This window comes from Gossypium raimondii, chromosome 9 (assembly GCF_025698545.1).
Source record: "Gossypium raimondii isolate GPD5lz chromosome 9, ASM2569854v1, whole genome shotgun sequence".
NCBI lineage: Eukaryota > Viridiplantae > Streptophyta > Magnoliopsida > Malvales > Malvaceae > Gossypium > Gossypium raimondii.
This window is the reverse complement of record NC_068573.1, coordinates 45,094,634-45,107,428: the sequence shown is the minus strand read 5'-3', so window position 1 is coordinate 45,107,428 and position 12,795 is coordinate 45,094,634. Positions and strand designations below refer to the sequence as shown.

The 12,795-nt window shown below is 39.7% G+C and overlaps 3 protein-coding genes across 6 annotated transcripts; 1 reads left to right on the top strand and 2 right to left on the bottom strand.

Moving 5' to 3' along the window:
• Positions 1-831: 831 nt before the first annotated feature.
• LOC105800203 (protein NLP6) lies at positions 832-5,118 on the top strand. 2 transcript variants are annotated; one of them, XM_012631188.2, is made up of 6 exons: positions 832-1,308; positions 1,784-2,355; positions 2,666-2,713; positions 2,835-3,765; positions 3,881-4,342; positions 4,442-5,118. In XM_012631188.2, the coding sequence occupies exons 1-6, from the start codon at positions 1,050-1,052 to the stop codon at positions 4,981-4,983; spliced, it is 2,814 nt and encodes a 937-aa protein (XP_012486642.1). In that variant the 5' UTR covers positions 832-1,049; the 3' UTR covers positions 4,984-5,118. The 2 variants fall into 2 exon arrangements, with proteins under 2 accessions (XP_012486642.1, XP_012486641.1); XM_012631187.2 differs by having other exon boundaries at positions 834-1,308; positions 3,881-5,118.
• Positions 5,119-5,615: 497 nt separating this feature from the next.
• LOC105800207 (cyclin-dependent kinase E-1) lies at positions 5,616-8,169 on the bottom strand. Of its 3 annotated transcripts, none has more exons than XM_012631192.2 (3): positions 7,923-8,169; positions 7,678-7,823; positions 5,616-7,254 (listed from the first exon to the last, which is right to left on the bottom strand). In XM_012631192.2, exon 3 carries the CDS (start codon positions 7,152-7,154, stop codon positions 5,712-5,714), a length of 1,443 nt encoding a protein of 480 aa, XP_012486646.1. In that variant the 5' UTR covers positions 7,155-7,254; positions 7,678-7,823; positions 7,923-8,169; the 3' UTR covers positions 5,616-5,711. The 3 variants fall into 3 exon arrangements, with proteins under 3 accessions (XP_012486646.1, XP_012486645.1, XP_012486647.1); XM_012631191.2 differs by having other exon boundaries at positions 7,678-7,820; XM_012631193.2 differs by having other exon boundaries at positions 7,678-7,792.
• Positions 8,170-9,524: 1,355 nt separating this feature from the next.
• Positions 9,525-12,571, bottom strand: LOC105800202 (protein KINESIN LIGHT CHAIN-RELATED 1). Its single transcript, XM_012631185.2, has 3 exons — positions 11,642-12,571; positions 10,194-11,102; positions 9,525-10,027 (listed from the first exon to the last, which is right to left on the bottom strand). Exons 1-3 carry the CDS (start codon positions 12,250-12,252, stop codon positions 9,799-9,801), a joined length of 1,749 nt encoding a protein of 582 aa, XP_012486639.1. The 5' UTR covers positions 12,253-12,571; the 3' UTR covers positions 9,525-9,798.
• Positions 12,572-12,795: the final 224 nt, after the last annotated feature.

The window sequence follows — 12,795 nt, the reverse complement described above, 5'->3', positions numbered from 1 at the left end:
ACTTGGAAGGCACCCCTACTCATGTGATTAAAACACATTTCAGCGCCACACGTTTCTCATTTTTTGACTGTGAGTTTAAGGTTCAAACTCTATCATCCCTTCCAGTTCGGGCCAGGGTCGTGACCACTCACATCATCAACCATCGTTTAGGTTCCTTCCATGCCCTTAGTTTTTTCGGCATAATAACTCAAGACCTGTGGTTCTCTTTTAGCTGACCTTAGTCCGCCTGCATGCGTGAAGCAGGCCTTAGAGCTCCAGAGGGTCTCTCACTTTGTTTTCGTCCATCATTTTGATGTCTAGTGAGACTCCGTTCATGGCTGATTTTCTTCTTTTTTTCCCTTTGCTTTGTGAAGCCATTGCCTATTTCTGTTGCGACTTCGGCGTCTCTCCATCTCTCGCTGATCTATGCTTTGATGATTGTTGGTGTCTTTAATATTCATATTATTTTTGTTTAAATTATTTGGAAGTAAAAACACTGTGGTACTTATGATCATTTTTGCGCGTAACAGGTGTTATAATTTAAAGTGTAATATAAGGGTTTTTTTTTGCAAGGTATTGAAAATTTTTATTGTATAGAAATCAAATATAATTTTCTGTATGGTTTTTTTTTAAGTTTTCTCAAAAGATATTTTTAGCTTTGTGTGGCCCATTTTATGTTCCTTTCTCTCTCACTCTCTCTTTTTTTAATATGAATTTACTCTTCCTTTTCATAGATTTTTGAGGCAATTTTAATTGATTATGAATTAAATTAATATTTTTATTGGTATAAAAAGAGATGAGATCGAGTGCATATTGATAGTTTTAAATATTAAATAAAAAATGTCCTTTCTGCATCAATATGCCAGAATGCGTGAATTAACAAATATGCGCAGAAACAAGTCACTGTATTGTATTACGTATGTGTTTTTTCTTTTTGTTTGTTTTTTTTCTCCTTCTTCTCTGTCTCTCCCCACCAAACAAAAACCCACAGAGGAAAACAACTTTCCTTTCTCCACCCCAAATAACAAGAATTTTTTTAAGGAGCAAAAAATTTCCTTTTCCCCAGGAGAATGTGTGAGCCAGAGGAAGACAAAGCATGTCCTTTCCCGCCAAAACAACAACCGCAGGGGATCATGGATTCGGTTGATGATGACGATGATGGCGTTGATCTCCAGAATTCCTGGCCGTTGGATCAGCTGACTTTCCTTTCTAACCCACCTTCTCCTTTCATCATATCTTCTTCTGAGCAGCCTTTTTCTCCTCTCTGGACTTTCTCTGATGAAGATAGTAAGCTTGGGTCTGCAGCCGGTTACAATCTTTTCCTAACCTGTTAGTCCTTTTCTGGACTTCCAATATTTTATTCTCTTTTTCTTTTTGGCTTTCTTATTTGTAATAGCTGATCCCTTTTTGGGTTTTTCGTGTTTTAGTTTGTTGATTTGAAGGGTTTGGTCTGTCTTGGTTGAATTTGACCCTTCTTGGAACCCTGAAAATTTTGTTGATGTTTATGTAAATATTTTCATTTCATATCCAAAATGATTGGTACCTGATAATATTTAATATTTTTATAATTTTTAGTACGTGTCCGAAATTATCTCATCTCTTCGGGTTTTTAAATCCCTTTTTTAAGTTTCTCAAGACCCTAATTCCATGGAAGAAGGAAATTGAACTTATGATTGAATAAAAATACAATATGGGGTACCTAATATTCTACAATTTTCTGGGCTTATTCTAGAGCGTCATTCTAGAAACTGTACATGTTTGCTTAACTGACTTGATTTGTATTTCAAAACTATACTAAATGCAGGCACTTCCAATTCAGTGAATGAAAATCCTAAGGAAGACGATAATAAGAGAGGGCTGTCTTCGCCATTTCTGGGACCGGTTCCACTTGAGAACCCAGATAGTTATTGTGCAATGAAAGAAAGGATGACTCAGGCACTGCGTTACTTCAAAGAATCGACACAACAACATGTTCTAGCACAGGTTTGGGCGCCCATAAAGAGTGGTGGCCGATATGTCCTAACGACTTCAGGACAACCCTTCGTTCTCGATCCAAATAGCAATGGGCTGCATCAGTATCGGATGGTTTCATTGATGTACATGTTTTCTGTCGATGGGGAGAGTGATAAGCAGCTCGGGCTTCCCGGTCGTGTTTTCCTGCAGAAATTGCCAGAATGGACTCCGAATGTGCAGTATTATTCGAGCAAAGAGTACTCACGGCTCGGCCATGCTTTGCATTACAATGTTCAGGGAACCTTGGCATTGCCAGTGTTTGAACCTTCAATGCAGTCTTGTGTTGGTGTACTTGAACTCATAATGACTTCACAGAAGATTAACTATGCACCTGAGGTTGATAAAGTATGCAGAGCACTTCAGGTTGTGTTTCTTTCCAGTACATCCTAACCTTGTATTTTTTTCCAAGTACGCATTTCCCGGATACGAATATAGTAATTTGACATTCCAAGGACCCTCCAAAGTTCAAATACATGAAAGAACTTTAAAAAACTGAACAAATCTGTGTTGAATATATACCCATATTTGACATTCACATCCAGTCCGTCCGTTGGAGACTTTCTCAAAGAACCCTTCTTATTTTCCTTTTGTATTCTTAAGCACTGATTCTTGGCAAATATTATGTTAAAATGCTTCGAGATTCCTCAGTCACGTGATTTCAGTTCTCATGCAGGCAGTGAATCTGAAGAGTTCAGAAATATTGGATCATCCGATCACCCAGGTGAAGCTTTAAAAGCTTATTCTTCAAATCTGTTTGTTCACTTTATGGATACTGCAAAAAAATGTATGGTGTTATTTCATTTCTTCTGTCTGTTACTGATGAAGTAATGCTTTTACACCAGATTTGCAATAAAAGTCGCCAAAATGCGTTGGCCGAAATTTTGGAGATTTTGACAGTAGTATGTGAAAATCACAAACTACCTTTGGCTCAAACCTGGGTTCCTTGCCAGCATCGCAGTGTTCTGGCCAATGGTGGTGGTCTAAAAAGAAGCTGTACAAGTTTTGATGGTAGCTGCATGGGACAAGTCTGTATGTCAACAACTGATTTGGCTTCCTATGTTGTAGATGCTCACACGTGGGGTTTCCGAGAGGCTTGTCTCGAGCATCACCTACAAAAGGGTCAGGGTGTTGCCGGTCGGGCGTTTTTATGCCACAACTCGTGCTTCTGTGCCGACATTACCCAGTTTTGCAAAACTGAGTACCCCTTGGTACACTATGCTCGCATGTTTGGATTAACCGCATGTTTCGCAATCTGTTTACGGAGTGCTTATACCGGAGATGATGATTATGTTCTTGAATTCTTTTTGCCCTCAGCTATTGTTGACAGCAATGAACAACGGACTTTGTTGGGCTCCATACTGGCAACAATGAAGCAGCATTTCCGAAGTCTTAAGGTTGCTTCCGGAGACAAACTTGAAGAGAGTGAAGGATTTATCCAAATCATTGAAGCTTCTTCAGATGAAAGGCATGATTCGATACTTGAATCGTTTCCAATCCCTCCATCCGTGAAATCACCACCTGGGATTAACACCTCACCAGATAGAGAACTACAATTAGATTCGTCACGACAGTATTTAACCATGAATCTTGACCCTGCAACTACTGGAGGTAGCATTGCAGCTAGTGGAAGTGACAAACCTATTTGTCTTCCACAGAATAAAGATGGAAAAAAACTGGAGAGAAAACGTGGGAAAACCGAGAAATCAATTAGTCTGGAGGTGCTCCAACAGTATTTTGCAGGGAGTCTCAAAGATGCTGCAAAAAGCCTTGGTGGTAATATGCTCTATATGAAAATTTTTCTTAGCCTTTAAACTTATATTATATAATCTGGAATACAGTTTTGGTACTATTCAAATGGACTATGCTCAGGGAGATTTTTGCTTTACAGTTTGTCCTACGACAATGAAGCGCATCTGCAGGCAGCATGGGATCTCCCGATGGCCATCTCGTAGGATCAACAAAGTTAACCGTTCCTTGAGCAAGCTAAAATGTGTTATTGAATCTGTCCAAGGTACGACAGACAGCACATTTGGTTTAGCTTCTCTCGCCAGTAGTCCGCTCCCAGTTACTGTTGGTTCGGTATCATGGCCAACCAGTTTGAAAGGTTCCAATCAACAGAACTCACCAAACTCCAAACCTTTGGAGCCTCAAGGTGAAAAAGATGATAGTACACAGGGAAGTAATGGACAAGCTTTGGTGGAAGATTGGTTGCTTGGAGGGAGGACATCGAGCCAAGAACTTTTCCCTCAGCTGAATGGGCTTTCACCGAACATGGATGAAGGGGAAGAAGTGCTGAGATGCCAAAGAGAAGAGAGTGCTGACATGCCTACTTCTCGTGGCCTGTGCCAAGGTAATCCTGAAATTGAAAGCGCAGGTACTAAGGATCCACTCAATTCCATTCAATGCTTTAAAGCACACAGCCCTCCTGAATTGGCCTTTCAATCTTTAGGGGGGTTGAATGTATCAGCCACATTCTCAATGCCTGAAGCCCTTCTGGCTACAGAATGTCAAGAGCCCTTTGGGGGTATGCTAGTAGAGGGTGCCGGAAGTTCTAAAGACTTGAGAAACCTATGCCCTTCAGCAGCGGAAGCCGCCGTAGATGAGACACCACCTCCATATTCTGATCTGGCTCTCAAGCAGGCCACAACTACTTATACTCAATCAACACCCAATTTAACAGCTAGGCAGGAAAAAACGAGTGTGACGATTAAGGCTACATACAGAGAAGATATAATTAGATTTCGGATCTCCTTAACTTCTGGTATAGTGGAACTGAAAGAGGAAGTGACCAAGAGGCTGAAGCTGGATGTGGGTACTTTTGAAATCAAGTATTTGGATGAGGATAATGAATGGGTTTTGATAGCTTGTGATTCCGACCTTCAGGAATGCCTAGATGTTTCAATATCATCAGGCTGCTATATGGTTAGATTGTCTGTTCAAAGTGCGATGGCCAATCTAGGTAGTTCCTGTGAGAGTACTGGAGTGTTATGATTAGGTTGTAATTTTAGAATTTAATTCTTGTAGTCCTAGAATTCTAGGTGAGTGAAAGTACAGGTTTTGGTTCCAAGTGCTTGCTCAAGCTGTAAGAAACCTTTCTTTTTAACTAAAAAAATCCCAATTCTCGTCTCTGCTAAGAGCAAGACAAAAAGAAGGCAAATGATTACCAGAACTCAAATTGGAACTCCATTCAAGATTTTCTAACCTACTTCAGCATCACCTGGTAAAAGAAAACCTTAACTAAACATAAAAAAATAAAAGATAAAGATACCATGTTTCCCTCGTAAGAACAAAATGTTGAAGGTTTGAGATCTGTGACTTGTAAGCTTTGGAGGCCTCTTCATGTTGGGGTCAAAAACTCACCTGTGCACCTGATCTTTGCTAACTTTCAAATAACTAAATTCATAAGTCGTCAAACAAAAAAAATATTGCAACATACGAATATCTGCAGCAAGGAAATGTTCATCAAGCAATAACAGTAAGGTTATTCAACGGACATTTTGAACCTAGGGGATTGATCTCACAGTAATCTATGACTTTGAATTTGAAGCATGGTTTGTGATTGAACATGCAGAGAGTTCACATTAATAGATCTATAGATCTCGCACAAGTCAATGGGCTATAAATTCCATGAAATAAGCTTAATAATATACTGAAATTGAAAGAATACAACACTGTACTCAATTACATTCAGATGATTAACATATCAGAAGTTAATTTTCTTACATGCGTCTTGATTTTTGCTGCGGAGGGTATCCAGTCATGCCCATTCCTGGATCTTTCCTTCTCAACTGTTGCTGCTGATGAGCTTGGGCAGCAAGATTTCGTTGCATTGGCATGCCTCCTGGATTTATTCCACCACCCACTCCAGCCTGTGATGAGAAATTATAAGCCATAATGCCCTGTGGCATTCTCTGCATGGGAGGAGGTGGCATGGGCCGATTCACAGATCCATTTCTCCCTACATGGGCACCCATGCCACCAGCTACATTTCCAGATGACACAGGTTGCGGTGGTTGCTGAATGCTGGTTGTCCCTTCAAAATCAGTATTCTGGTCCACCGGACGAGTAGGATAATTGACTATTTTCTCTCCTGGCTGGCTGGGTACCAGTGCATTGCGACCTGGTAAGGGCTCAATTCTGAAGTACTCATGCTCTAAGGCCTGTGCAGCAGTTATACGCTTACGAGGATCATATTCAAGCATCCTAGATAAAAGGTCAAATGCAGGACTCTTCGGAGAAAGATGAACAACACTGTGAAGTCCAGCATTTTCGTATTTGTGTGATTGAATGTGCTGCACATCTGATTGCCAATGTGGAAGACTTGCAAGCGTAGGCCACTTTTCCAGGGTGGGATGGCCTAAGATCTTAAATATCTTGTCCAGCTGATCCAGTTGAAAAGGATTTGGTGTAGATTTGGCTTCTGCACCTTGAAAAAGTGGCTTCAAAGTCAAAAGCTCAGCAAAAATACATCCAACAGCCCACATATCAACTGCACTGGTATAGTGCTTTGCACCAAGAAGCAATTCAGGTGCACGGTACCAAATAGTTACAACTACACCATTTTCAGATAATGGCTTCAAGGGAGCTTGATAAATCCTTGCAAGTCCAAAATCAGCAATTTTGACAACCCCTTGTTCTTCACCTTCACCCATAACCAATATATTTGACGGCTTTAGATCTCGATGTATGATCCAGTTGCTGTGGAGATAGTTCAGTCCATTAAGCAGCTGCCAGAGCAATGACTTAACAGTGTATTGGTTCATGGCATGATTAACCTTGTCCCTGTGGTGCTTAATGATTTCATAGAGGTCATATTCAGCATAATCAAAAGCCAGGTATAATGACATATCTGCGTGATTAATGTGCACATTCACAAGCTTCACAACATTCTCGTGTGAAATCTCCCGGAGCAACATGATTTCTCGGATGGCAGTGGGGGAGACACCATCCCCATCCTTGGACTGCTTGAACTTCTTAATAGCAATGCATTTTCCACGGTTTGTTGGAGACTTGATTCTAGCAAGAAACACAAGACCATAAGTACCTTCACCAATTTTGCCGAGCAGATTGTACTGTTGCAGCCACTCCGGCTTCTCACTGTTGCCGGATGGAGTATTGTTGGCTGCAATGCCTCTGCCTGAGGTGTTATTTCCGTCTCCCATGTTTTCTGTGCTTTACAGCATTCAGTACCTAACTACCTTAAGAGAAGATGATAAGCTTGTGATGCCATTATATGTCATTGCAGTTCATAAATGTAATCCCCTGAAATTCATAGCAGCACAACAATGTCAAGAACCCATCAAATAGCTAAATAATTATCTCTAATTCTACAAAAGATTAACTTTTACCATTAAACACATAAATAGAGATCTCTCAGTAAAAGGGTAATCGGATTTAAGCCTCATCCAATTATCAAACGAGTTTCGTTTAACATCAAACAAAAGCTAAATAAGTTCAGTCATTGTTAAGAAACTTGATCAACTAAATAAAACGAGTGAAGAAGAGAGATTACGACTCAAATCATAGTTAGCTTCTGTAATTTCCTAAATTTAAAATTTCCTATTGCATTTTACCTAAGCACAACAAACGCCAAAATTTTCTTCACAAAATCTTGAACAAATCCATATTTTCTCCACAATTATATCGACAAACAGATAAGAAATCTGAGGAAATAAAAAAAAATACCACAAAATTTGTTGACCAAGAACGACAACGGCATCGTCTCAGGCGTTTCAGGGCACGAGTTCAATGCAAAATCTACTGATTGGAAATCGGCTTGTCCACAAGCTTGAACTTTTCACTAAGTTTCATAGCAAAAGAAATTTGAACTTCTTGTATGAAAAATATCAGAATAAAATGACAGAAATTAGCAAAAAAAAAAAGAAAAGAAAAAGAATCAGATTATTGAAATAAAACTGTCGCCTTATTACCTTTCAAGTTGGGGAAACTAGGGTTCCTCGAATTACTTTTAAAAGAATAAAAAATGACGCTGAAATTAAAACAACAATTTTAATTAATGTTTTGCCTGATTCCAGGATGAAGGGTCACCTGGAAGAGTAGGGAAAGTGGGGATTTTTACTTGGGCAGATCGATTGGGAAAAAAGGGAGATTTATTTCCTAAAATATCAAAATAAATGAAAAAGATTTTTGAAAGTGCCGATCAAGTTAGTTTCAAATTACATAAAACTCCTTGGAGGAGTTCGTTTACTTTTTCCAGATGGGGTAACTGTATACATGTAATTTGCTGGGGTTATTCTGGGAGATTTTGTTGTCGGAGCGATGAAACGGCATCGCATTTGTTGTTTGATATTAAAATGTTTTGCATTGGCCAAGTACGAAATTAAAATGAGTAAAAGGAAATTGATTCCATGAAAATAGGGTTATGTTTTATATCTAAAATTGTTACTTTTTTAATATTTTAGTGTATTTATTGATTTTTATTTATAAATTTTAAAAAATCATTAAGGATAAGATAACCACATTTTAAAAATATATATCATTTAAGATAAAGAACCATTTTTAAAAAAGAAACATGTATAACATTTATCTCGCGTAATTTTTAATTTCTCTCTCGTGGATTAGCGAAATTCAAACAAATAAAGAAGGTAGTTAAAGAAACTTAAAGATTAATTTTGAGATTCGATAATAAATTTATTAAAAATATAACTCGGAGTAAGGAAAGATTCTATGAACCCATTATACCATCTCATATATATCTCGTTCCCATAAATGAATGTCATCTCTTTTTTCTCTTCATTAAATGCTATCTCAAAAGTTTTTACCCACCTAAAACCTACTTAGGGTTAAAAGGGTTTTTTGTTCAACGAGAAAGTGGATTTTAGCAAGATGGGTAGCTGGCTAATGGAGGGGCTAGATGAGCCTATAAAAGAACGAAAGAAGGGCCAAAGGGCGTTGGAGTTTGATCTCCAGAACATCTTTCTATGTTTAAGTTAGTACTGATACAAACAAAGAATAAAATTGGAGAGAGTCTCTTGCCCATTTTTAAGGTTTCTTAGATCTTACATACATTTTGTGCCCCTTGGGCTGAGCTGAACGAAGATATTATAGAAGTTCCCTAAATATGATGGAAGAGAGTGGTTTGAGGAGCATTGACGCTCTTAGGTGCTCTTTTGAAGGAGAGAGAGACCCTCTCGGTGACCTACGCATAGCACATACGGGTTTGAATGCCCTTAATGGGTTAGATTGGATTGGCAACATCATTTTCACTGTCAATTGTTGTTCTTTTATTCTGTGTCTAGGTTGGAATAGAGATGCTATAGTCTATTAGTCAAATCAAAATTTTGGGATTGTAGAGGAGAGCCAAAGAGGAAAAGCAATGGTGATCAGTATAACATTGTTAGATTTTTCCAAGGATGAAAGTGGCGTTGACACACTTTTGGCTGAATATCACGGATGAAATGTGAGTTTCATAAATAAAGTTCTAGTTGAATATCGTATTGCAACGGATGAAAGATGGAGGGACAAAGACTAAAAATCAAATTTAGTTGATACATTAGTTTACAATAGAAAGATATAGAAAGATATAATCAAATTTATTCACCCAAAGATTTATTCACTCAAACGAACATTCTTCTTTTCCAAATTTCAAGAGCACATCACAGACATTCAATAACACAAATAACAGTAGTAAAAAGGTTAAGGGAAAAAAAATATGAAATCTTAAAGCTCCAAAAACAGAAAGCTCAAGAAATTACAACTTGTAACACTATACATGATCTTCCATGATACAGAATGTGGACATAAGTTGGAAAAACAGATTAGATACGACCTGGGAAATGCCTCCTTTCAAATTCTGAAACCCCATTTTTTCGTCCCCTCTTTCTTCGCCGTCCTCTTTGAGTTCGGATCGATGAGATTTTCCAGTGATTTTGCTTTTCTGTTGCGTGGCCTGCCCGCTTCTTTCAGGAGCTCAGCCAGCCTATTCTTTTCGTCTTCAAAATCAGGATTTGCTATTCCAAGTTTTTCTTCTCGTAATTTTAGTACATACTCCAATATCTCGATTGCATCTTCGACCCTGATTTTTATATCAGAAGATTAAGTAACTGAATTCTTGATATATATAACACTGTACTGTAAAAGCATATTATGCTATAACATTTAACAATACATGATGGAACTAGAATGGATAATAAGCTAGGTTGAACGGAATTTGACGCATTGTAGTTTAAAATATTAGTTACCTTCCCATAGCATCATAAGTTGCTGCAAGATTGCTGTATACTCCCAGGGTATCTTGATGACATGGGCCGCATTCTTGTTCGAGTATTGCTCGTGCTTCTTCAAACAACTCGGCAGCCTCGTCAATCTTGAATAATTGGACACAAGCCAAGCCCATCTGGTTCAAGACAACCCCAAAGAAGGCTGACTTCCTCTCCCCACTTGCTCTAAGCTTTGTTACTGCACTCTCAAAAGAGTTCCTTGACTCATCATACCTCCCAAGAATGTAAAACATCACCCCTATTCGAGCTTCAATTCCTGCAATTGTGCTTTGCTGACCGGGTTTGTCTTCCAACAACTTCATTGCTTTCTGCAAGAGCTTCAAAGCCTCCTCAGGCTCATCAACAGATTCATATATGGCTGAAATTTCGGTTAACCCACCAGCTATCTCTTCTGCTGTGGTTCCAGGCACGGGTTTTGCAAAGATCCTCAGGGCATTTTCACAATAGGACTTTGATTCTCGGAGCTTTCCTGTTCTGTGGTATAGATCCGCAAGTCGTACAAAGACGGAGGCAACTGAAGGGTGGTTGTCACCCTTTGATGATTTGAACACTGTTAGTGCCTTCTGGTAGGAGAAGATGGCCTCATCAAAGCGACATAGAGACATGTAAATATTGCCAATGCTGACATCAATTGAAGCTACTTCATTCTCCTGCCCATTGGCAATCATTGCCATGCTGGCTAGGACAAGGTGCTCAAGAGCCGCCTCGTAATCTCCCTTTGCCTCACATACGAGTGCCATCAACCTGCGGTCGGCTGCCTCTTCCAGCGATGCTGGTTCACTGTGTGCATGATGTATCTCAAGAGTTTTCTTGCACAATTCTTCAGCTTTATCAAACTGCATTGCTTGAACATGGGCCTCAGCCAAGTACCTATCATTTCCATTATTCATGAACAAAACTTGAACAATTTTATGCAAAAATACAAATAACCATTCCGGGGAAAACCAAGAAACAGAATAAATCAAACACCAAAAATCTCCGCAAGGAAAAATAAGTACATCCAACAAGAACTGACCTTCAATAGCATCCTGTATTTTAAGTTAAAACCTACGATCCATTCATTAATTACAGGGACAACAAAGCATATTACACTCTACGAAGCACCATGGAAGAAGCAAATGGCTTGTAGGTTGCTACATGGTTTTAAGTTCATTACCTTTCTAGTTAAAAGTTTCATCCCTTATGGAATCAGAATAAAATTAGCCCTTTATTTCTTCCAGATTCCAGCAATCGGCCATATATATGGACATATAGACACTCATATATATATATGATTTGTATCAATACCTAGTAAACTATCCTATCTTTGTACCTCTTCGCAAAGAGTACATAGTTTGCGCTTCACCCTATTCAACAAACACCCAAAAGATCTCAAATCTGCTATAAATCTAGACAAAAACAATCCATACCTGCAAGTCTCGCCAACTCTGGCGTCGGTCTCTCCCAGAGCCTGGATCTGAATCTTTAGCCCTTGTTCATAGCACCCAATTGACTTCTCCGCTTGACCCAGCATTGAGTACGTATCCCCCAGCTGCATATGCCCCGAAAAGGAAGCCAACGCGTGATCCGGGCCCCGTTCCACATCCGGTACTTGAATCGCCTGCTCCAGCACCGGAACCGCCTCATCGAACCTCCCCAAGCTGCAATAAATAGCCGCCAGCACGTGCAAGCTCATCGCCAGATCCAAACTGGGCTCGCCTTCCACGGCGCATCTCTCGAAAGACTTCGCTGCTCGAATCGCATAGTCCAAAGCTTTAGTAGGACCCTCTCCAGAAGCAATGGTGTCTCGGGCCAACTTGAGCAAAAAAGGGCCGAGATCCGGGTTATCGAGTGAGGAATCATCCGGGTTGGGTGAGTCAGGGGGAGGCTTCTTTGCGGAGCGAGCTGGGGAAGCCTTGGATCGAGAAGGAGAAGGCGATGGAATCTTTTTGTTTGGGGTACGAACTGGATTATGAGACGGTGGCTCCGAAACTGTAATCCGTAGCGGAGGAGCATCTGGTGGAGATTTGAGACCCGGCATTGGATCCAAAAATAAAATAAAATCGAATTGGGAGATGAAAGAAAACTAGGATGATTTGATGAAGTAGAGAAATGAATTAAAAATTAAAATAAAAAATAAAAATAAAGAACAGACTCTTATAAGATTAGAACAAGCCACCAGTAACCAATCTTGAGGGGGAGGTTTGAGCCAGGTCAGTGATGAGAGAGAGACTATAAAATATAAATGTAATTGAACGCGAGGGCAAAACAGTAAATTGCGAACTGTCGTGTAAAATGTAATAAGCGGACAGTAACTGAAGTCCTCTGGGAATTTGACTTTGGCTGCATTCGACTTGCGTTCAGCTCACCACAACCACTACGCCGTATGACTCAAAGAAAGAAGTAGATATTGCCTGCCTGGCGTTGCGGGTTGCGGCAGTGCCCGGTAAGATTTGAGGGCATATGTCTTTATATTTGTCAACTGTTCTGTTTTTGGCTTTTTCTGCCCTTTGCAACGGTCTCCGACCGACACCACCATTTAACGTTGGCTACGCCCTATAATGTATTTAAAAATTGCAACCTC

What these genes read in the sequence shown, in the direction of transcription:
- LOC105800203 (XM_012631187.2), top strand. Translation starts at nt 1,050, where the DNA reads ATGTGTGAGCCAGAGGAAGACAAAGCATGTCCTTTCCCGCCAAAACAA. An exon ending in AAGTATGCAGAGCACTTCAG is followed by an intron (nt 2,356 to 2,665) that starts GTTGTGTTTCTT and finishes GTTCTCATGCAG; the next exon opens with GCAGTGAATCTGAAGAGTTC. An exon ending in TGGATCATCCGATCACCCAG is followed by an intron (nt 2,714 to 2,834) that starts GTGAAGCTTTAA and finishes CTTTTACACCAG; the next exon opens with ATTTGCAATAAAAGTCGCCA.
- LOC105800207 (XM_012631192.2), bottom strand. Translation starts at nt 7,154, where the DNA reads ATGGGAGACGGAAATAACACCTCAGGCAGAGGCATTGCAGCCAACAAT.
- LOC105800202 (XM_012631185.2), bottom strand. Translation starts at nt 12,252, where the DNA reads ATGCCGGGTCTCAAATCTCCACCAGATGCTCCTCCGCTACGGATTACA. An exon ending in AGAGTTGGCGAGACTTGCAG is followed by an intron (nt 11,103 to 11,641) that starts GTATGGATTGTT and finishes TGGAAATGATAG; the next exon opens with GTACTTGGCTGAGGCCCATG. An exon ending in ACTTATGATGCTATGGGAAG is followed by an intron (nt 10,028 to 10,193) that starts GTAACTAATATT and finishes TATAAAAATCAG; the next exon opens with GGTCGAAGATGCAATCGAGA.